This window comes from Lissotriton vulgaris, chromosome 6 (genome assembly GCF_964263255.1).
Source record: "Lissotriton vulgaris chromosome 6, aLisVul1.2, whole genome shotgun sequence".
Taxonomy (NCBI): Eukaryota; Metazoa; Chordata; class Amphibia; order Caudata; family Salamandridae; genus Lissotriton; species Lissotriton vulgaris.
The window spans coordinates 484,255,201-484,280,394 of record NC_141694.1 but is presented as its reverse complement, the minus strand read 5'-3'; the positions used below and the strand labels follow the sequence as shown (position 1 = coordinate 484,280,394).

The 25,194-nt window shown below is 42.2% G+C and overlaps 1 protein-coding gene across 2 annotated transcripts in view; it reads right to left on the bottom strand.

The window, feature by feature from the left end:
* SMAP1 (small ArfGAP 1) overlaps nucleotides 1-24,308 on the bottom strand; it is a 1,000,428-nt gene extending 976,120 nt beyond the window's left edge. For both annotated transcript variants that reach the window (XM_086926470.1, XM_086926471.1), the window contains exon 1: nucleotides 24,028-24,308. In XM_086926470.1, coding sequence (XP_086782596.1) covers nucleotides 24,028-24,145 — 118 coding nt within the window. In that variant the 5' untranslated portion in view covers nucleotides 24,146-24,308. The remainder of the gene's footprint in view (nucleotides 1-24,027) is intronic.
* Between the last annotated feature and the right edge of the window lie 886 nt (nucleotides 24,309-25,194).

Genomic DNA, 25,194 nt, shown 5'->3' with positions numbered 1-25,194 from the left:
TCCGCCTATTGGGAACTGTGCGGACTGCCCGGTACGGCTTGCGCACCCCTCCTGTGAAAGGGGGAGGGGTGGACTGACTACACCAGAGCAACCCGCTGGGGACTGACGGGACCCTTTAATACTCACAGCCCCGCTCGCAATAACAATTACGGCTCATCTTTATGGAAGCAAGCGTTGCGGGCGCGGGGCCCACCAACTCCACATCCTTGCCGCAAAGAATTTAAACGTACCACCAGCCGTACAATCAGTGTAACAGTGGCACGCCTTCCTGACACTGCGATCCAGGCTTAAATCTACCGTACTTGGGGGAACTAATAACTTTAGAGGTTTTTTTTCTGGAAAACGTCTGTGCCATTATCAAGATCTGGTTTATTCTACCATAAGGGACTAAGGAATTGTTTGTGCCCTAATGTTCCCAAGCTAAAAGACAGTCCCTACAGAATACCTGGGACAGCCAACCCTAAAGACCTTTTCTTTTCTTCTTGACTGACACATTTTGGGTTACTTATGAGGAGTCTTGCCATTTGTTTGCTTTTGCACAATCTTTAGATAAAGATGCCTTTATTTTGATATAAACCTGGTGTAGTGTCTTATTTTGTGTGCATGTTTTACTGTGGACTGCTGGTGTGTTGCACGAATACTTTACACATTGCCTCTTAGGTTAAGCCTTCTTGCTCTGCACCAAGCTACCCTGTAGGAAGCGGTGGTCCCTACTTGGACTAGGGTGTATAACCCTGCCAACTAGAGACCCCGGTTCTAAAAGAATAAGAGAAGTCTGACCATCCTCTACAAGAGATTTATTACAGCACCCAAATGAGACCCGAATGATCAGTGCTCCAGTCCATATCATATTGTGTGTCTATGGTGTGTTACAGTCATTTTAAGTTTGGTGACATGTAATTTTGTATTGTATTTTGGGTAACATGTTTTTTGGGTTGGTTACATTTAGTGTTGTGATCATTTTGTCTATATGTGATGTGTTCAATGTATATTTATGTGTATATATATATATATATAGGTTTGTAATTTTTACAGCCCTGACGAAGTTCCTAAAGGCAAAAAATGGGAACGAAACGCGTTGGCTGTGCCTTTGCTTCATGAATAAAGAAGAAGACATTTACAAATTACTTTCTCTATTGACTTCATTTGAGTGCACCTTCCATTTTTCTTTCTTTGTTTTCAGGTTTACCAGTTTAACTATTTCTAAGGAAGAAAACCAAGACTATCGTTTCCAAAACGCACTCATCAGTTAAATAAAGTGAGGATCCCAAGGCTGGAAACTAAATGTCCAGGTGGCATAAACCCTCAGTTATAAGGCATAATTCAGCCCAATCTGGTGTCACAGGCACCAATGACTAATGTTTCCAGTTCAAAATACTAGGGGGTCCACTAAAAAAGGATTTGGTTGCCTTCAAATTCACACAACCTGGAATTTGCAATGAGAATATGGCTTTCTACTTCTCTAGGCCTGTGAGCCTATTTAAAATGTGAACGGCATATCGATCGTAACAATAGCTGAAAGGGGCAGGGCCACTGCCCCTAGGTTTGTATATTGACCTTTGGGGTAATCCAGAATGTGTGTAAGAGTGAGTGAGTGAATATATATATATTTATTTTATTTTTTAGATTATATATTCTTTGTATTAGGACAGCTAAAGCCATAGTTACTTAAGGCTTAAAAAGAAAAGTCAATGGGGCTCAGAGTTAAAAGCCACAAGGTAAACCAAACAAAAAAGAGCTGTTGAGGGGAAAGGATGGTAGAAAGGACACCGCTGGAGGGAGTCACTCTATAAAACAGTGCAAACAATATAATATAATAAAAACAAAAAATAAACAAACAGTGGCCTTTTAGGGAGTCCACATTATTGTTTTAGGGAAATAAATTTACTTTAAATAACAGGAAACTGAGCATTTTTAATAACAACTACAAAGTTTAGAGCCGAATTTGACGTCAAAAAAGTTATTGTCCCAACACTATGTGCACTATTTTTCAACACTGATGCGTTTGCCTACTATTTTAGCAGAATTTTCACTCTCACACATACATGACTTCATTAACACCGTTACAAAAATGTGATTGTACCATGATTACCTTGTAAACAAACTATAACTGCTGATTGATTTTGTACGAGTGTTAAGAACACTGGAAACAGAAACAATATACTCAACCGAGATCATATAGCCAGAAAGGAGAGACAACAGAAGCAGAGAAACCAGGTCACTTTTATGTTTTTTTTAAACAGACTTTTCAAACCATCTATTTTACACACCTTTACATCATGCTAGGCATGACTGTTCAGATAAAACGACGTTCGCTATATTATCATTAATTTCTTACTGGTTGTTTATGAAAGTAGGTTAACCGTGTGTTTATCATGAAGCACATTTTCTGTTAAAGGGAGTTTAACAATAATCTTTATCTGTGCTCATACATTCCCTTGCTTTGGAATTCATACCATTCATACTGTACACATCACAGGAGAGTGACTCACTGCGTACAAACCTGCTGATAACATCAAGCTAATCCTCCCACGGATTGAATCCACCGCTCTAGGGTTTTGGACAGCTTTAGCCCTGAGCAGAATAGTCCTCAAGTAGAATGCAACCACAGTAGGAGAGAGAGAATATAGTTCAAGTTGATGTGTTATGCTGCAGGACAGAAGAATGACACGCTAGAAGGAAGAGCTGCCAAAAGAGGAATGAACAGAAGGTTTATGAAGTTAAATAGAAGCTGTTATTTTGTTCACGTTCATTTACATTTTCTTTGAGTAAAGTAAGGGAAATGGAATTTAGGAATGAGAACGTTTTCTACGAGTTACCAACTGTGGTCCCCCCGATCAGACATTACACAAGATGATGAGGCTGGTAACCAGGAACCGTAGGAATTAATTGCAGACTTAAGGGGCGTGCTTAAAGCTCTCGGTACCAATAAAATATTGGTTTGTTTTCTAAACGTCCTGTCGTGGACCATTGCGGGTCTTTCCACAAAGTTCGCTGATCCTAGGTGGTTGCAATTTCTAAAATATTTTCATATAATCTGCCTCCATGAACCATGGGAAATTAAAAATATTTTTTTTCCTTGGAGGACTATTCCTCCTCTTTTGAACTGGCAGCGTCTTCCGCGGCTGGGAAGGGCCAGGGGGTTCTTGATCAAATTAAATTGTAGTGGAACTAAGTGGCTATATTTGTTGTCTTCGCTGGCAGGCTCAGACCATGCAGGGGTTGTGGCTGTCACTGTCGGGTTCCTTCCCGATAGTGCTAATTAACTTCTATAATACTAAGGAGGAGGGGGGATAAGGACTGCTGTGTCTCTCGCCTTGACCGGGCTCTGAAGTCGTTGCACAAGAAGGGTACTTGTTGTGGTTTAATATTCTTTATGTCATTGTAATATGACAGGAGACATGGAATGTCGGTGTGGCGTTACATGGGCAAGGTTCTACTGTTCAGCATTCTAGGTTCAGGGCGCTCGGTTGTGGCTAAGCACACCAAAGTTGTGGGTTCAATCCTTGCACAGCACTGTTTCTTTCACTAATACTTTGTAGCGCATTAAAATACAAGAGTCATGTATACAGAGTAGCCATTTAAAATAACACCTTATATGATGGTTTATACTGATAAATAACTAGGTTCTGATGGCTGATGTTTGTATCAGGAGCACAGTGGGTGATGCTACTACCATATAGTGGGCAGTACGAGCTAACAAGACCACTCTTGCTGCGACGCCAGCCTCCTCCATGTTTTCATGGGTGTTTGTTTCAAAGTGCATTTCTGGAACGTTATTTGAATCAGCAAAGCACGACAATAAACAAAGTCGCTCTCTGAGAGTGGTAACTTTTCAGTGGGGGGGGACCAAAGTGTACGTACGCATTCATTAAATTATCTTGTTTATATTGATAACCTTTATAATCATTGCACTCTCCTGTTGTTTTGTTTAATGTAGGATTTACGCACTTCATCCAACATTGTATGGTGTTCATACTTTTTTTTAGATTATATACATTACATCACTGGAGGGCTGTTCATTTCCAGGGTGCCAACTTCAAGATAACAACAGGGTACCCACTTCCTATTTCTATTGCGAAGTACAGCTCCCAGAATTCCCTCTAGAGCAGAGAACAGGACAGGGCAATACAACTTTGCATCATTGTTGACATGTTGTTTTCTGCAGGCCTGTATTTGCGCGAGACCGCAGAACCATGCAGAGGGAATTTGTATTTTTTAAGCAAATGCAATAAGATTCTAATGCCAGCAGCCCCAGGAGGAAGCAGAATGCTTGCGTGGCAAAGGTGAAAGAGCAAGAGGAAGGGACTTCCCTGCCTCTTCGGTCCCTGGGGTTTTCACTTAGTTGCTGTGAGATCAGGGGTAGGAATGTTCATTTGCCCCTGCTGTTTACCAGACAGCTGAAGGATTACTTGAATTCAACAGCACATCACATAATTAAACTCCATTACATACCACTTGACAACACAAAATACCAATCCACACAATTAAACTCCCCAACACACAATCCCACTCCACATAATTCCAGTATACTTAATAACATAATAACTAACCACATATTTCCACTGCACACCATTCCAAATAACTCCACTACACAAATACACTCCACACCACACAGTTCCACAACAAACAACTCCAATCTAACCCACATATTTCTGCTGCGCACCACATTAATAGACTCCAGAACAAAAGGGTAAAAAAAAAAAAAGTCATTTACAACACCAATAGCTTTAGCTCAAGCAAATGCAAGGTCTATTGCATTTCCAATAATTGTTCTTCCATTTGCATTCAGTATTTCTTCCGATATCCTATTGTCCTATGAATTTGGCATGGTATCCCCAAGCGAGGGGACACTCCATGAGGACCTGGATAGGCAAGCTTTTCAGATAGACCCTCCAGTGGATACATGGGCATGAAATAGGACTTTTTTCATTTTATCTTTCATTTGAAACAGCCAACGGTAATTTAATGTAGCTCTTATCTTGAATGCTCCTCCCATTTAACTTGCATGTTGTTTGTAAGTAGTTCTGTGGGAAAAGCAATGAACAAATGTAGTTGTGGCAACTTGGTCGCCTGAACAACTTACTAGTCATGTTAAAACCACTGTATGTAACTTCCAGGCATGCTAGGCATCAGTGCCTGAAACGGCATTATTCCTGAAGTGATTTCAATGTGACCCCAGATGAAACAGCAGCAAGTATATATAAATAAACTGGAAAAAAGCCATCAATAAATCCAGTCAGCGTTAAAACATTAAGATGTCGCATTTACTATACCACTGAAATGTGGCAAAACTTAGGAAGAATAAACAGACTCGTCCTTCATTTGGACTCGGTCTTTATTTTGATTTTCCTTTATGCAATTTTTCATTTTTGGATCTGAACTGTTAAGCAGCGCCTTAATCCATTTAATACATGTACATTAATAGGCGAAATAGAATAGTTCTTGCAATGTAATGCAACAAACCCTCTCCTATTTAATATAGCCTTGGTGCTCCAACAACGTTGACTCTGGCATTGAAGGCGTGTGTGATTGTTAATCTTTAATTCAGCACTTTATACGACTGCATTTCAGAGAGCACCAAGTGGATCAGTCTTCAGATTGAAGGTTGGGCAAATCACTATGCAGCACTAAGGACGTCGTGATGGTGGACACTTTCCAGTTTCAAGGGAAATGATTGCAAGAATGTGGTCCTCGGACAACGACATTGACTGAAAAGAAGAGATTCCCATTATACATTTGGAGTGGATTCACAAAGAGTTCTTCAGGAGTAAACTAGTAGATGCCCCAATCATGCCATCTTTACACTTGCCATATTTTACTGTATTTACAAAGACCAGAAAAGCAGCTTGTCTACATAACCTGAAGCATCTTAACATTGCACTTTAGATTATCTTTGTGAATTCTATTTGCACAAGGGCAATTCAAAGATCAACCAAGCGTCTTATGACCATTTCAGTTCAAAACGTTGTCAATACACTGAAGTGGGTGGGGTAAATGCTAGCTTCGTGTGAAATCACAATTCGCTCCAAAGCAATTGTTAGTGACTTACAGCACCATGCAGAGGCAAAGGATTCGCATTTTACTAACTATTTTGGCTAAAGACAAATATCGCCCATACATAACCAAGTATCTATACTCTTCAAACACAATCCCTTATAAATGTAAAATCATGGGTAAAACTGGACAAAAAAATAGAGTTGGCTCAAGTTAGACCCAAAGATGTCCATGTGATACTCTGGCATATTTTTTAAATGTAAATTCAAGAATAGTAAGTATAACAGCTGAACCACTTTCCAGTCTGTGCTTGTGGCACCAGAGTACTGAAAATAACATACTGTATGTTACCATTATTAATTAATCAGTGCTCCTCTTAAATACTTTAGAAAGATGACGTGCTAAGCTTGCCCTGCCATCTAGTTATATACAGATATCAGCAGTAATTGCTCCACTGCAGTTTGCTGTCTCAACTAGGTGCTGATTTTGATGTGTGTGCTAATGTGGAGTAAAATCCATTTTTGGAGGCTGAAGTATTTCTTCCAGAATTGGTATTTCCATTCTATTTTGTTCCTTAGAAAAGTGTGTTAAACATAACCATTACTCCAAAAATATTGGAGGAAATTACATTTCCTCCACCAACAGTTTATCTCCAAAAATCTGGAGATCCTTCCATGCTTACCACTGTTGTAAGTTTTTGCCCCGAATGAGTTGTTATGCAGCTAATTTGTATCCCACTTACCTACAGTTTTCTAGTGTTATTTTTGGAGGTATTTTCCTCCAGGGAGAAGCTGGTGTTAGTAACTTCATTTTGCTTCACTGACAAGGTTTGTGGTCATTTCATCTCGGGAAACTAGTTATATCTTTGTCATTTGTGTTTTTTATTATATTATGCATGTTTATCAAAATGGCAGCATAGGAGCAGGTTTGTGGAACCACGTTCTATATCTTGTGCAGAGACAAGTGCCTGTTCAGTCTACTGTTGACCCTCGGCAGGATGTGGCATACCATGATGCACTACAAACTACAAGAAGGTAAAAGCAGCACATCTACAGAAGTAGAGTTGATCTTTTTGCAATGTCAGAGGAACACATTTTAAAGAACTGCAGGCTTGATTCTCACACAATATTATTGGCCTAACTCTAGTGTGGTTAATTGGACCTGTTTGAGAGAATGGGTGAAGAATGGGCGGAGAACACATTCTGGCAGAAAATGCAGATTTTTGCCACGGACAAAAGAGTGCATCACACCAGATGTACACCTTGATAAAAAAAAGTAAGAGCTAGGAACAAAAAAACTGAATGTTTTGAAACCCTGTGTCTGAACCCTGCAACAGCACAAATCCTATGATTAGTGTCATTTAGGCACGGTAATTAGCTCCAGTCTTCTTGGACTCAACAATACATGCCATAAAGCAACATAGCCAAAACATATGCACAATACATACAATAATGAAAACCAGATGTCCAGGCTCCAACTAACACACGTCCACTTAAACTGCACACCAGAAAGGAGTGCGGTTGTTTTAAAGGCTCCAACACGACTTTTGTTGTTTGACAACACAGATATTACTAGATAAGAGGTTTGCTTCAGACCATAGGTGGCAATTACATTAGCGAACTGAGTAACAAGAAAAATACAATTTGCAAGTCTGTTATTTGACAATGTGTTTTTTTAAATAATTGTGCTGCAGATGTAAAGCTTGTGTAAATTTAAACTGACTCACATATCAATGTGACCATAAAATATCCCTAGAAATTCACGTACTTCCATATGTGAAACAGAAGTCTTAGTTCTCTGTTTACATCTAAATCATTGCCATCTTGCGCAGATAGTGAGGAATTGATTTCTGAAGTTTTAGAACAATGAGCAACCTTTAAAAGCGCAGTGGAAAAATGCCACCTCTTTCAAATGGCATATTTCTATAAAACAAAATTAAGGTATGTATTTTGCTATTGCTGACTCAGCGGCAGTATACCTAACCGGCATCTTAGTCTACAATCCCCCTAAAGCATCTCCTTCCGCATTAGTACAGTTGGTGCACATCATCACGGACCTATCTCTCAAGCACCCGCACTTTATTGTATTAGGAGATTTCAACCTCCATGTAGATGATCCCACCTGCACCCAAGCCACTCGTTTCCTCGACTCTCTTCAGAGCCTGAGCTTGACGCAACTAATCCACGGTCCGACGCACGTGGCTGGCCATACATTGGATCTTTTTTTTTCCCAACCTCCCAGGGACCACTACTCATCCCCCCCTTCCCCTCACTTGGTCCGATCATTTCCTGCTTATGGTCGACATTCCACTTCCTCAGGCACCCACCCTGGTGGAATTGGGAACAGACTACAGGAGAAAATGGCACAAGATCACTTGTACTGCCCTAGAGCCGATATTTAGTTGCCCTTTGGATTCTCAAGTAGAAAATATCGATGCCTGTGTTACTAAGTTTAATACGGCCTTATCGGCTGCGGTTGATGAAATTGCCCCGCTTGTATCTGTTTCATCCGCAAGATCTCGCCCCTCTGCTCCTTGGTTCTCAGCTGCTCTGCGTAAAGAAAAAAAAGTTACTGCAAAAAATTAGAACGCAGCTGGAGACTAACATATGATTCTGAGGCAAAAACTATCTACAGAACGGCCCTTAAGAAATTTATTAAACTAAAAAAATCTGCCATGAGAGAGTTTTTTGCCTCCCAAATAAAAGACGCAGACAATTCGGCAAAGACACTGTTTAAAATTGTAAAAGACTTTGTAAAAACCCCGGCTATGACCCCTAACAATCTAGCCAATCAGTCTCTTTGCAACGGACTATCAGACTTCTTTCAAGAAAAAATTGAAAAAATTGCATCCTCCTTTCCTCCAGTTGAAGCACCTGTCCTTTCCCTTTCCCCGGCCTCAAACACCCATGATACTGCTCCTACATTAGTGGCATTTAAGGATCTCACTCCTAACCTTGCACTTAAATTACTATTACAGTGCAAATCTGGTTCCCCTTTGGACCCAGTTCCCCCTAAAATCATGAGTGAACTGACTACCTTTTTGCTAGAGCCACTCACTTCCATCTGGAATGCCTCTTTACAACTAGGCCAATTCCCCTCTGTCTGGAAGGAGGCCCTGCTTGTGCCTATCCTAAAGAAATCTGATGCTGACCCCATGTAATTCAGTAACCGGCCCATTTCCCTCCTTCCGAAACCAGCGAAGGTTTTGGAGAAGGCAGTCCAATTACAACTTGCAGAATATTTAGAGACCAACTCTCTGCTACATGACTCCCAGTCCGGCTTCCGTGCTGGATTCAGTACGGAGACCGCACTGCTAGAGGTATCGGAGACCGTGCGAGAATGTGTGGATAAGGGCGAGGAGGCCATGTTGGTCCTCCTCGACCTATCCGCCGCTTTCGATACGGTGTCCCACAAAATTCTCCTAGACCGACTGGAGCAGATTGGACTGAGCGGCACTGCCCTGGCATGGATCAGCTCTTTTCTTCAAGGACGATCACAGAGGGTTCTTCTCAGACCGTTTAAATCTGGATGCAAACCTCTTGTACGCGGAGTCCCACAAGGCTCAGCGTTGAGTCCTCTGTTCTTCAATGTCTACCTGGCCCCGTTGGCCAAGGTAGTGGAGGCATGCGGAGTCAGAGTGATCTCTTATGCTGATGATACACAGCTGATATTTTCTTTTAGAGATCACTCTGACTCCAGCCTCTCTAGCTTCCGCCATTGTCTTGGCGAAATCTGTTCGTGGATGTCCTCGAACCACCTGCGGCTTAATACCGACAAGACGGAGGTTTTGTTTTTTAATCAAAAAATGACCATTCCACCCCCATTATGGTGGCCAACGGTACTCAACCCCCCCCCAATCCCGGTTCACTCTGCCCGCAATTTGGGGTTCATATTTGATGATACGCTCTCCTGCAGCCCTCAAATCAACAAGGTTACTGCTGCCTGCTTTGGTAAACTAAAAATGATGAGAAAGATCTTTCCATTTTTGCCAATGGAGGCTCGCAGAACAGTCACTCAGGCCTTAATTACCGCTCATCTGGATTATGCCAACAGTCTATATGCTGGGGCCCCTCTATATCAAATTGAACGCTTGCAAGTAGTTCAAAATGCTGCAGCAAGACTGATTGGCAATATCCCATACAGACACCCTATCTCAGCGTTTCGCAAAGAACTCCATTGGCTGCCTATAGCCAACCGTATTAAGTTTAAAACTCTTGTTCTTGCCTTTCGAGCTTTGAACGGTACTGGCCCAGATTATTTAAGAAAAAGATTGAGACTGTCCCACTCAGTCAGAGACCTTCGCTCTAACAACCTGCGTCTCATGCTTGTGCCTAGATTCCGTCGCTCAAGAATGGGTGGCAGAGCCTTTGCTGTCCTTGCTGCCAAACATTGGAACAGCTTACCGATCGACCTTAGATTTACCCCATCCGAAGCTATGTTCCGTAGACGCCTCAAAACGTGGCTATTTTCATCTATTTAGATTGCTCTTTCTCCTCCTGCTGACAGTTTTTAGCGCCGGGACACCCCTGTTGGGGGTAGCCGTGCGCTTTACAAAATCTGTAAATAAATAAATAAATAAATAAGGTGGCCAGTCCATAAATGCACAGTGGGCCTATAAATTAGAGAATTATAATGTATTGAACTAAAGGTCTAATTCTCTGAACAGAAAAATGTTTCTGTTATTTTCCTTAACCAGGCTTTTCAAGCAGCAGCTACATTTCGAATGATTTATTGGCAGCAAAGTTCACAGGCCAGTTGTCTGTCAGCTTACAAAATGTAAACACCAGTAACAGGCTTTGCTTTAACTCTGTCATATTGTTGTGTTTCGATTTAGATGCCCGTACATAGGTTTCCAGAATCATGCCCTTATATAGGCACAACTCACATTGCCCTTATTTAGGCAGAGAATCCCAGTCCTGATTTAGGCATTAGCCATGCTATCCAAATACAGGCATGGTAACCTACATAGGTCCATACCACGTCACAACGAGTTCTTAGAAACCAAACCCTTAAGCCATTGAGACTTTCCCTGCTTGGATTATTGATTTTTCCAAGAACTCATTTATTACGCATGAACAACTATCCTTAGGGGTTCATTCATGATGTCTTCCTCTGCCCGACTTTACGTCAATGCTAACATTCCTAACTACCTACCAGGTATAAATATTTCTTCACTTACCACGGCAAGTTCGGAAGGAATTAGAGTCCCTGCCTGACGCACTGACCAGACGCTGTCATCCTGCTCGCAGAGTATCCAGCGTTCAGGGTTCCGACTCCCTTTGCGGGGTGTTAGAGATTGAGATCAGGAAAGGGATTTCCACCTCACTCATGCCAAGGCAGAGGTCTTCAATCTGTGGGGCGCGACCCCCAGGGGGGTTGTGGAGTCCTTGGAAGGGTGTCGCAGATTCTGCCAGAGCATGCAGTTCCTGGTGGTGGGCTGATTGAGGGTGCTCACAGCGGAGGCCTAATTCACACCGAGGGGTGAAAAACATCAAAGCCTCATTAACAAGTAAAAGGTCTTTTAAAGACCTGTGATGCAGTCAGGTGTGGCTGTGTGTGTGTCCCTGAAGCTGTTTCAGCCGGGCTCACATACACGAGCTGGGGGGAGCGGGGGTGCTGGGGGAGGAAGCTCTAGTGTAGCCCTATGAGTTCAATGGACGTTGCGTGCCTGGAGCTGTGGGTCCTGTGACACGTCCCATAAATCATTGGTTCAAGTCCCAAAAGCCCTCATACCTGGCGCCTGTGTGGGAGAAATGTGCCTGAGAGTCTGTTCTACATGGTGAGATGTTGTTACAGCCTATCTGCCCCTCCCCATCCTCAGCAGGGAGGCACAGAAATGCCCTCCCATGAGCCGGAAAGAAGAAGGAAGAAGTCGCAGAGAGATACTGACCTACCCCTACCCCTACCCCTACCCCTACCCCTACCCCTACCCCTACCCCCACCCCCCCTCCCCCCCACCCCCCCCCTCCCCCCCACATGAGAGAGGCACAGAAAAGGTGGGTGGCTTAATGATGGGTGGATGGATGGATGAAAGGGTGGACTGATGGATGGATGTAAGGATGAAGGATGGATGGATATGTGAAAAGGTGGGTGGATGAATGATGAGTGGATGGATGAAAGGGTGGATGGATGGATGAAAGGGTGGATGGATGAAAGGGTAGATGGATGAAGGATGGATGTATGGATGGATAAAAAGTTGCATGGATGGATGGATGTGTGAAAAGATGGGTGGATGAATGATGGGTGAATGGATGGATGAAAGGGTGGATGGATGATGGATGATGGATGTATGGAAGGATGATAGGGTGGGTGGATGAAGGATGGATGTACAGATGGATAAAAGGTTGCATGGACGAATGATGCATGGATGGATGTGTGAAAAGGTGGGGGGATGAATGAAAGGGTGGGTGGATGGATGAAAGGGTGGGTGGATGGATGGATCAAAGGGTGGATGGGTGGATGGATGGATCAAAGGGTGGATGGATGGATGAAAGGGTGGGTGGGTGGATGAAAGGGTGGATGGATGAAAGGGTGGGTGGATGGATGAAAGGGTGGATGGATGAATGGATGTATGGATGGATGGATGAAAGGGTGGATGGATGTGTGAAAGTGTGGGTGGATGAATGATGGATGTGATGAGGTCTAACAGACGCATTTATGGTTGTCAAAGGTTGATGATGAGGAGTACCAGTTTCTGGAAACTTTTGTCGGAAGGGGGTCCTTACGCCTAAAAAGGTTTTACAAGGGGGTCTCGGCATCAGAAAGTTTGAAGACCTCTGTTCTAAGGTATGGAGCAGACTAGAACATAGAGGGACTCTTGGCATACAAACTTAGTATATACCTTACTATAGAAAACAGCACCTACTTCTTACCTCGTACTACACTTAGGTTAGGTAGACTGGGGGAGAACTATGTAGAATCACCAGACGAGTATTCACATTTTAGCCTGTGTTATTTATGTATGTTTTTATGAAAATGTCATAGCTAAAAGACAATGCTATTGTCTATTGCAGTAGGATTTCTTCTTGCTACTCATGCTGTACGTATTATATCTTGCATACTGTCTTGCGATTGTAACAGCTCAGATCTCTTGCACGAGAAATAAGACTGTTCAATAAATACTTTTATTGAAACTCCTGTCTATATATTTCTGTGTTACTCAGAAGAAACTAAGCATGCACCATTGATTGAGTGAAACTGTGATCTATGGTTTCCACGATTCTGAACTGTTCCAAGTCTAAGGGAAACAAAGTTGTCAGGTTTATGCGGTTGTCAGAACTACTCCCTTCTTGTTTATTCGAGAAGTTTCTAGTGACCTCTGAGTTAGCTGGCACACAAAGTAATTAAGTTTAATGTACTCGATAGAGGCATACGGACCTCAGTCCTATGCCACAACTATAGTGTATATTATTCCAATGCGCCGAGCCTATAAGGGACATAGGAACTACACTACAACATTTGCGACAATTTCTAATGGTTGCTAGGCAAACCCTTCTAAAATAGCGACAGATACCAACTCTCTCCCGAGGACTTTATTGGAACCTTTAAAATAGGTTCATAAATAACATTAAACTTCGGATGCTAAACTGTCGAAAGGGAAATGGAGATAATTAATTGTTCTTCTCTTAGAACAAAATTGGCACCCTAGTAGCTTATGTTCATTACACCCAATTTACGGAAAACTGACTGCTACAGCATGCTGGCATTTTATAGAATAAAAAAAATTGGGGGATGAATGTAGCCTTACGGCTGTAGCTGTAGACCTCGGGCCTGGGGTACCAGGTTTGAGCCTCTGCAACGACGCTCAACATCCTGGGATTCTGGGCAAATCATTTAATCTCCCTGTGCCTAACAAAATAATTAATGTGTTCATCTGTAACGAAACTGGTGTTCAAATAAAGATCTCGGATAACCAATGTCTTGGGTCTAGTTCGCGCTATATAAAACTCTAATACATATTTATTTTTTTAGTAGCTGGTTTAAAAACTCAAGCTGTAAATTTACGTGCTCCACTCGGACCCACGTTTTAGGCAAAGGTGCACAATCTGAAAATGCCTGCTGGTGCATTTGTCAAGAGAGAACAATGTGATTGGCCGCTATAGCTTGTAAGAAAATCTCCTGGTTTCTCTACAGGCCAGTATAAAATCGATTATTGGCAGGAAGAGTGGTCCAAGGACTAAGTTGGGGATGGAGGTCTGGCATGGTTTCTAGTGATTTAGTGACTTAAGCTGATCAGCGTAATGCTGGTGAATCACACAGCAAATATTCAAATGACAGTAGAATCAGATGTGTTCCTATTCGAACCAGAGCTGCTTCATATGCCTTGCTGAAGAGCATGTTATCTATGGCTGTATCCCAAGTTTTCATGTTGTACTATACAAAGCAGTCTAGTGCTGCATGCACACACTACGGAAAACACAAGTAGTATAGAGAAAATATAACAAGTAGTATGTACTTAGACCTCCATGAATATTACTCTTTTAGGCAGAGATAGATTGAAAACATGTTAAAAGGTTAATAGAGCTTGGCATATTCACTGGCGCATACTTGACACTCAAGGGGCCTTAATACGATGCCGCCCGCCTTCGTTGCGGAGCCGGGAACTCCCGCCCGTAAGATGGTGGTTCCTCTGTAAGAATTAGGATGTGCCCACCACTATGGCGGTGCATCCAGGGCCCTGATCGTTGTGGACATTGCTGCTGACTGCATCACCGTTCACAATGCCAAAAGGCCACGTTGTGTATTTCCAAGCACAACGTGGCAGGCACCAGGCAGTGCCTGCCACGTTGTGCACGGAAATCTAGGGGGGTAACCATGGGTACTCCCCTAGTGCACAGACACCCTTCGCCAAACACATAGGGGGCCAACAACAGGCCCCTGAAACCAGCCTCCGCCGGCCTTTCCATGGCGGTTCTACCGCCATGGAAAGGCTGCCCGACGCCAGCATTGTAATCTGGCATGCGGTCCCTGCGAGGCACAGCCGCTATTCCAACCATGCTGACCGCTCCACCAGGCAAACGTGACGATTGCCGTGAGGGAAGCGTGGAGGGAGGTCTTTGTGACCGCAGCGGTCACAATACGAAATCTCCCTGCCATCCTAATACGCCGGGCGGAAATAAGAGTCAGATGGCGGAGGAACAGTCACCACCAGCCCGGCGGTCCCTCCATCATCATAATGAGCCCCTAGGTGCAGTTGTCTTTTGGACGGGGCCTAATTTAAGAATGAAATCCGACATCATTTTGTATGCAGCATCAATGGGCCTGAATATAGTAGAATCAATTGTCCATATCACCACAGTCCTTCATACTTGCAGTAAGTTGCAACTCATTCAAGACACTCTGCATCGCTCAACTAGTCTTGCAATGTACTACATCATCTGCTTGAAACTCAAATTTTGCTCCGACTGCCTAACACGAACACCACCCCTCACTAGCTCATCTTCCAGAAATGCTTGCATTGAAAGAGCTTTCTTCTTTGTACAGATGGCCAAGCCCTAAAACCCGACTTGTGTTAGAATAAGGATACTGGACTCAACCATCTCTGGCCCGGAGAGCAGTAAAAACGCAGCTTTTCCCTAATACATGACACAACCAGGTATTAGAGAAATATGACGGTACCAATCAGCGGGTGTAACTGATCTTCCTTACACTTTTTGGCGTTAATTCTAGACTATTTGCTAAGGGTACAACACAAATAGGGCAACCCTCTAAACCTCATGCATGACGCACACTACTTCCTAGACATCTCACACAAAAAAATCCAGGCTCCACCAACCATGCACTTATAACAGGGTATCCTCTAAACTGCCCCCCTAAAAAGCCCTTGGGGGCCACGTCAGTGCCATTAAATGCTACACAAATGTTACAAAGCCATACAAGAGATTCGAGACCCATATAGAGGAAAAAGACCAGACACATGCTTCTGCTAGTCCTGGGCCAGTTTGTGTCTGCATAGCCAGATCCACAGGTATAGTTCAGGTCACTGCTTTGGTTTTACCTTTTGTTTTTACCTGTCTGACCCTTTGGTGCACCCATCCCAGAAGGGTTTTAGTATATCTGGGTCAGCAATAGGTGGAAGTAAAATGAGGTGCTTCGTACCAAATCACAGACCAAAAAAGCACACTAAGTATAGCTCAACTCTAATTCATCAGTTACAATAAACTTTAGTACACACTATTGTCGAAAGGCTTCAAGACCTGAATGGTGAACACCTATATATTTACACATTTTCTGAGGTAGTCAAGAAATTATATCTTAAGCTCACTCATTCAATCCTGAAATCAAGTTTGAGAAAGTTGATTATAATGTACAAACAGAAGCAGAAGGCAGCCGGTTCCAACTTTACTTTGACAATATCTAGAGAGGCCTACAGGAGAAATTATCGCGAATTGTACAACACCAAACAATAACAGTCAATGAACTGAGTAAGGTACCACTATTTTTCAACAGTGTTCCTTTTGGACTCCTCTTTTATGGCATTCAGATGACTTAATTAGATGAAGTGATTTACAAACAATGATGACGGATAGAATTAACTGGGTAGGAATCATCAATATGATTTAGAATTGCTGTCAAGATTTAACAGAGTTGGCTCATCGCTGATGTTGGTCTAGTTTCCACTTTGCTAGAATAAAGCTCCATGCAAATTAAGCTTGTAAATTAGAACAGGTTTGTTTTCTTATTTTCACAATTATATTCCTAATCAAGAAGAAGCAAAAATAAAGTCATCCTCCCTTTATTGATAAAGTAGTGTGTGAAAAGTACCTTCTGTGATATCATTACACCAAAGAAAGACAATTATTTTAATGTAAAGGTTTCAAACATTTTATTTATCTGAATTCTACGACGCCTGAGATCATATGTGACAAGACAACATGAAAGGAAAGAATCAACGCAAACACTTACATAATATACCCGCCCAACTGGTGAAGAGGTTCTCTGTGCAAAACCTAAAATCTTGATAAAACGATAAAGGGATGGTGTTCATGCAGTAGGCAGGGAGTGAGGATAAGAGGATTAGAAAAGCACCAGCTCACTGATAATTGAAATAGACAGGGTGCCTTGAAGCACGTTGCTGTTGACAAGAAGAGGCTCAGATCGGCACAACTGCTTTAGGTCGAAATGGGGAAATCAGCGCACACAATGCTCATCTTTATCTACACCATCTGATTTAGTAATAGTTGTTCTAAAAATAACCTACAATTAAGCAGAACAAGAACCACATAGAGCCAATGTACCTACTACATTTATCAAAGTATATTTCGCAACCAGCATTAAAATATATAGAATGCATTCATTTACAACAGTCAATTCAATATTTTAGTTTTACACTGCATAATAATTCGCTATGCGCTACCTTCCACATTAGTCCATCGCACAGTTAAAGGATGTAGCACAGTTAAGAGATATAAGTAAAACATACAAGTGGTACAGGTAATGCCATAAATCAAGCACTAGAGTCAAGCTATCCTGGTTGATAAGGGGTGATACCCTGAAACCGGTCCTAGGATGCTTTTTTCTGGTCCAGGGAGTACCTGGCAGTTCGGCAGGACTGTTTCCATGAGGAGCTGGGTCAAGACTGATTTCTATATGGCTGGGTCCAAACTGGAATGGCGTGGTAACCAAAAAAAACCAAAAAGAAACACGATGGATTTAGGCCCAGATCTCTGCACTGGGGTGAGTGTTCGACGTTGTTCAGCATTCTGTCCATCATTTGTTCTTTTTGTACAGAAGCAAGCAAGGCACATACCATAGACCGTCAAACTACATTCCAATTAGAAAGAAACTGGATATGTTTGAGCTTGTGTGGCAAAAAAAACACCAGTCTGTTTTAATCTTGGCATTGCGAACAAAGATTTTACATATTTTGAAATGAACTTAAACCTTGCGAGGGACGACCACGATTCAGACGGTGTAAGAGCTATTCCACTGGAGCTTTTCTAAACCCGCTAGTGCTTCGGCCTGCAATGTCACCTACATCTGCAAATGTTATGAAACTATTGTGAAGCAGTAGTGAAATCAAATTGAGAGGTACATGCAAAAGGCAAAAAACTATTTGCAGAATTAGAATACGTAATTACATCCACTACTTCGATTAAGGTTTGGTGGCAAAACAAGAAAAGAGCAGGGATGTAAGAAATCTTGGTGATCAGAAGTGAAATGTTCCTGGTGAACAATTATGGAGATGTTCATGTCCAAGAACAACAAAATACTCCCGAACGTGACCATGTAAATGTACGGGAACCAGTAACAAGACTGACAAGGATGGTGGGAATAAATGGGTAACGGCACAGTGAGAATGATTAATTTATAATAGTATAGTGACTTAAAGTACGAGTCATCAGAAACAACGGATGTATCATTTTAAGGTGTAGTCAATATACTCTTGACATATGGTGTTGCATAAAAAGAAAAAAACAAAGCACCAATAATTACTGGACTCAATGCAAATGTAAAACTTATATAGAATATGTAGTGATCCACTCCTTCTCCCGTACATAACACAAGGATTTTTCATTAACATTGCAAACCTATTCAATTTCTCATCTACAATTTTGTACGCTTGTTCAATTACAAAGATTGCCTTAGGTCAGTTTTCTATAGTTTTTACAGTATGTTACTGAGAGGCTTCTAATAAAAGATATTTATCTGACCTATTTGGAACCACTGCATGGCTTTTCTAATGATAATGATACACCAAATACATTTTTCTAGAAATGTGTTTTACGTAACCTTGAAAACTACTTGCCAGTTGTTGTTAAAACTGCACCACTGCAGATGAGATCTATACCAATGCTGTTCACAAAACTATGAAGGACTTACAAACGAGTACTTACTCCTAACACCGATCACAATAACCACTACAAAACAGACTTCAAATGACGGATTCTTTACAGACCCTGGAGGACAAATAATTCAACTGCAGGTACTGAAAAAATCCTCAGGTGTTAGTTAAGCTTTGTAATCCTGTTTTCACCTGATAAAGGTCGCGGGAAAACTGTTAAAAGCAGTTTCGCAGTTTTTTTTTCTGATAAACAATGTTATTGGTTTTTAAACAGAAGCTACCAGCAGGAGCCAAATATAATATATCGCAACAATCATCTGATAATACCATTTACATGCACAGAGAGATGCGTTTGCATTACACAGTCCCACAGATCCCACATAGTGCACACATTTTCAAAGGAGACACGCTTAATCCATATCCAAGCAGTGTAGTATCAGATCGTGGAAAGTGTTGAGGTCTCAGGAGTGAGAGAGGAAATCAAAGTTACAATACAAATCACAAGCATTGTTGATAGTCGGTACCAGGATTATACATGTACATCAATCAAATATAGGTAGACACTGTCAGCAAACACAGGGAATATTATCTAAACTGCTACATATTTTAGAGAGAGCGAGGTCGAACATCTGGTGCTGTAGGAGCTATCCAGAATCCCTGGAGATAGGCGGGGGTAGGAGTGTGACACAAAATCCACGGTACTGACAGCTGGATCCAAAGACCCTTTACACAGACGCAAAGAGGTACAGAGGCCCTTGCGCTTGGAGTGGGTAGGAGGAGGCCACAGTTCATAGTTATGTAAGACGCGAAAGAGACAACTGCACAGCCCACGTGCTGGGAGAGAGAATGCTGAACCCTTCATCTGGAGGGATGGCTTAAAGCATATGGGCCTGAAAGTTCAGAGGTGGTGTCCCCAGGGATGAGAAGAAGTGTGTGGATCCTTCCACCCAGCACTACACAACGATATGTTCTTCTACATTGGCTCCGAACTGGTCTGTGCCACAGCTACCCCTTTCTGTACTGTCCCACAACAATATTGCTATCACTTCTCACCTTGGTGTAATCAGTATAAGTCGAGTGCAGCTCCCACAGCAACTGCTGGACTGGGCTTTCGGGGTGTCTGGCACTGCCAGGCGGGCCACCTTGAAAGGGCCAGTGTGTGTGAGGGACTTTTTTATCCTGTGGGCCAGGATAGAACAAAACAAATAAAACAGCTTACACACCCGCCCCTTTAAGTTGGCCCACCTAGCCATACAATACATACAGTAAGACTGCACTAAAGACCCGCCCAACACTGCTCACTGCCTCGTTTGTCTTGCGATGAACGATTCTGATTTTGCCAACGCTGCACCTCTAGTATCAGCGGTTTTCCACTGTGGTGCTACTGAAACTCAATTTTTTAAAGTTTTTTCCCTAGTCCTTTAACGGTACAGTCACTAACACTTTTGTACTGATGTCATTCTCCCTCTGGTGTTGCTGCACCTCCCTATCTGATGCCTGCGTCACCCCATCCCCTGATGTGTCTGTCATCACAGTTGGCCTTCCACACTGGTGCTTTCCAATACTGATATGGATATCTGCCTTCCACCACAGTAAGTCTTTGCTCAAATGTAGCAGTCAGCTTTTCTCCTCAAGGTCTGCAGTCACAATTCCCCCTGCGCTGCTGCATTCAGCCTTCACCCACTGATGCTGCTGTCAGCCTTCGAACACTGGTTCTACCACCACTGGTGTCACATTTAGTTTTATAAAGTTGTAGCCTCCCACATTATGTTTTTAGTTAGTTGTTCATTGAGTCTTTAGATCATATAAATCGGTATTCATTTGCAATTGCTGATACATTTATTTGCAGTAGTTTGAATTTCATTTGTCATTTATTTTGATAGTATGCTTCTAAACATAAATTAATGTATTGGTTTGGATAGTTGGTGCGGAGAAAGGCATAATATCTTGATGCTTTTGTTTGAGTGTTTAAGAAAAGTCTCTGGTTATTCTCTCTCCCGACATCATAATCATGTGGTTTATTTTTCTCAAAATAAATGCTCAGAATTGTTCTAATTAATGCTCATAGCCCTCTCTCTTAGAAAGACTGGGACTTCAAAGACATTCCAGGACAAAAGCGAGCTGAGTGGGTTCTCACCAGCAAAGCTGAGGTCATCGGTGCTGTTTGTCTGAGAATATTTATACTAGAGACATAACGTGGCCTATTCTTGCAGACAGGTCCAGGACTTAGAAAGCATTTTAAGTTTTAGTATGAATATGTGCGGATTGTTATTATGGCAAACATTTGATACTTAAAGCTTAGGCATGTAGGGATCCTTAAACATGCACTGTACAGTGCTGTCTGCTTTCATAATATTTACATGTTTTGCTTTCAGTGTAACTACGATGTTAACGATTTCTGCAGTGATGCTCTTTCATGATTCTGCACTAAAATCGGCTTAAAATAAAACCTATAAAATATCAGTGGGGATTTCCTGTGCATGTACCCATGTCAAAGGCTTGCCTGAACTCACAATAATAAATCAAAAATGCTTGACATTCTCTGCCAGGTTGTTATGTGCCTGATATGCATTATCTCGAGGTCAGCTAAATTAAATATATACGTATGTGTCCCTTCTGTACTAAATTGGTAATCTGGTTCTACCCTACGCTTGCTAAAGGCATCAGAAAGAAGGAGCAACTGGGTCCTGTACACACGTGGTTTGTGAAAACGTTAACAAGACTACACCTAATGAATCATACACCGCTGTACCACCATACATAGTTTAAAAGGGACACAACAGCCTTTATCATGTTCCATAAATGTTCGCCATTATTTCCTCTCATCAATAAACACATAAAACATAAGCACAAACTTTGAGATGTTAATTATATTTCGTATCTTCATGTATATTTTCTTCACTATTCAACATAATCCAAACAGCTAACCATTAACCATGACAACATCATCCTCCACGTGTCACACTTTTGTCACTGTGCATTTGAAACACAATTGCACTTCAAAAGAAGAAAACACATAAAAAAAAAGAGTCAACATAATTATCTGTATCAATCCGCATCACAGTATCCTTACAAAATGTGGCCCCATGATATTAACTTTTATTCACTTGTACTGCTGTAAGTCTTGGCCCTTTTAGTGTCGCTGTCACCATTTCCTCTGTGCTGCAGGTCAGCAACCCTCCTCCCACCCCCAACCACTGCATTATATTTTATTTTACGTAACAATATTATATCAATTTATTATCTGGGCTTAGTTAAGGAGAAGATAAAAAAGTATGTGTCTCTGATACATGATCTTCTATAGATGCTGAGGGAGGGCTCGGCTGGTTATTTAAGACACTGAATCAGAGTCCGCGAGGACCTATAATGAAGGTGAGGGTCTTTAACTACCGGTCTGGCATGAGGCAGAAAGGCAATTAGAACATTTGACCCACTGATGGTAGAGAAGTTGTAAATTAAACAGGAATACACAGAAAGGCAAACACTGGAATGTTGGAGCAGAAGGTTTATACCAGCCATTGTAAGTCAGGACCAACTCCACTGTCTTCAATAGAGCGCCCAAGATTCCAATGTTCTAATCATATATAAAATGGAAGTCTACTAGATGGTTAGTCTCTGCCGTCAAAGGGAAGATGATTAAGACCTCTTTCTTCTGGTTATGTTGTCGTAATGTATTATTTCCAAAAATTGACAGCAGTTATATTTTATCTATATTCTGTAGTACGGTTTCTAGGCACTTTTAGAGTTAGTATTTGTACATTATTGCTACTTTGCTAGAATAAGGAGTTGCATTTCTGTATGTAAATTAATATTGTTTGATATTGTATAGTAACCGCACTTGCACTTTAGTAGCACTGAATTTGTATAACATGTCTCCTCAGGTGTTAACATCATAAAGCAATAATCATGAGTCTTTAGTTGCAGCTAGTAGGTTTGGCTGGGCCATTTTAGGTCGAGCCTATCAGCAGGGCGTATTGCTCATGCTGCGAGGCATGCAGTTGTCGAGTATGCTGTGGTAACCTCGCCTATTCTCCTCCCTTATTTTTCATTGGCTGGTGTCATTGTGCTTGGTAAATGCTGGCTTCCGATTTATAATGAGGCTTGTTAGTCCCTCCTTGTTATCGCCCTATTGCCATTTGTTACCTCCCATGAGAACTAGATCTTTTATTTGTGGCACTACGCGGTCTCATTTATAAGTCAGTGAGCATTATTTTATTTTATTTTATTTTTTTATTTGCAGAGCAGTCCACTTTCATTTTAGCGGCCACGCTTGTTTATTTAATTGATTTGCGGCCTGTGCCAAAAGAGAGCATTTCTACTCACTAATCTAACAAGCATTTGCAATGCAATAGGTCTCGCATTATGCAAGTTTGAGCTATTGATATTGCAAATAACAATGCCTTTTATTTGTTTTGGTTTTAAAACATTAATAACAGGCATTGTCATTTACAATGCCAATAGCTTAAGCTCGCGTAAATGCGAGACCTATTGCATTGCAAATGATTTTGTAGCTGCGACTAGAATGAACACTTTATAAATCTGGTAGCACTTTGAAAGGAGATGATTTACGTGGACACAGCTTTTTAAAATTTACTTCGTGCATAAAGATGTTATTATTTTGTGTATTTTTAAAGAAATGTTAAATGTGATTATTGTGATTTACATTGCACGGCCTCCATTTATAGGCTGAAACAATACAGTTGACTGATTGATAAATGATCTGCATTGTAAACGTGGCGACGACAGGACACACCTAACACTTACCCAATGAGCAAGCACAGAAACTGATGTTACTCATAATATGTCCAGCAAGGAATTATTCGTTGGTAGTGAATCATCGACACTGGAAAAACAGTTGGCAAAGTGTGGACGGCTGTCAGCGAATCCCCAGAGGTGCTACTGTCATACCCCTACCCTGGGTCTCCGATGGTGCCACTGTCACCCTTTTCTGCAGGTTAAGCACTATTGTCGCTGTCAGCTTTTTCAAGTTTCTTTTTTTTTTTGACTAACACAATTCCGAACGTTGTCTTAAACACTAGGTCTGTCCCTCCATCCACTAGTACGACCAATCTACCTGTGCTGTTGTCACCCTATCAAATGATGTTCCTCTGCTCTGGTGATGTGATAATGCGCTTCCCCCGATGCTCATAATGCTTTTGACACTCTTCACCAACTGCTCCCTGCCCATTTCGTGCCTTCTCCTACACAACTGGATATGACCCCTTTAACCCCAACTCGGATCTCACCTTTGGCCTCGCAATCCGCGCAATATTTGTTATCCTCTTCCCGCAGCATGCGTGACAGGATGGCTTGGTGCTGCTCGTTCAGCTTCAGGGCCTTCTCTCGCTCTGAGCGTGTCGCCATCTGTGCGAGACTGCGGCTCACGGGCTCTACCGGGCTCTTGCTCTTGCTGCCGCCTCCTGTCACTGCCTGAGCCCGAGAGCCGCTCGCAGATCCAAAGCACACACAGAAGCACTTTCACTCCCGGAAGCGGAACAGCTGTGACGTACAGCACACCCATCAGTCCATACACCGCCCCTGATCGCGTAGGCCCCACCCCAACACCTGCAGCGAACCGATGTGGACTCCGCCCCTCTACACACAAGTCCTTCCCTGAAGCAGAGACCACGTCTCATATGCCTTACTGTGGGCACCTCCTCGCCCAGGTGCTGTAGCGCGTCAGAAAGACGCCTGACGTGTCCCTGCGAATTTGGAAAGGTGTGGGCGGGTCCAACTCTTAGGCGTGACGTCATGTTTGCGTAATGTACATGTGGAGGATAGATATTCTCAGCATGTATTACGGAAGGGCTGAACCAGGCATCAGCCCTGATAAAGTCAGGCTAGTTCAGTTTTCGCAGAAGGATGTGTCTTGATTTAGAACGAGCCTATGCGAACAGTGCCTGTCCCTAAAATGGCGACTGTTGTGACCCGGCACTTTCAATCTGCTTTCTAGTAATTTGTTATGTCTGCGGGATGGTATTGGTAAGGTATTCGTGCCTCTATCCTTTTCCTGTGTTTGCACTCTTTTCGATCAGTGGATGGCCTTCATTCCTTCGTCTAAAAGTAAGTAGTTTTAATGTTCCAAATTGTAAACTCGTTTTTATGCACGCAAACGTCCTATGACCGAAAAGAGAGAGGTATTTTAGGTTGCAAGATAGCTCACAAGTGTAATGATGACATCACAGGATGTGTCATTACGTGATCTTTCACTTAAACGTGACGTCAAATTAAATGACCATGTTCATCTAGTGGAACAGAAGAAATCGCCACGGCGAGCACATAGAAAGATAGCTGCCTTTGCAGACTATAATTCGGTGTCCAGACCTTTAAGTGGGATTAAAAAACTGGGGGGGGGGGGGGTCTCTCAAAGGGGCGTGGCCAGTATAATATTGAAAAAGCTTTCAATTAAAGCC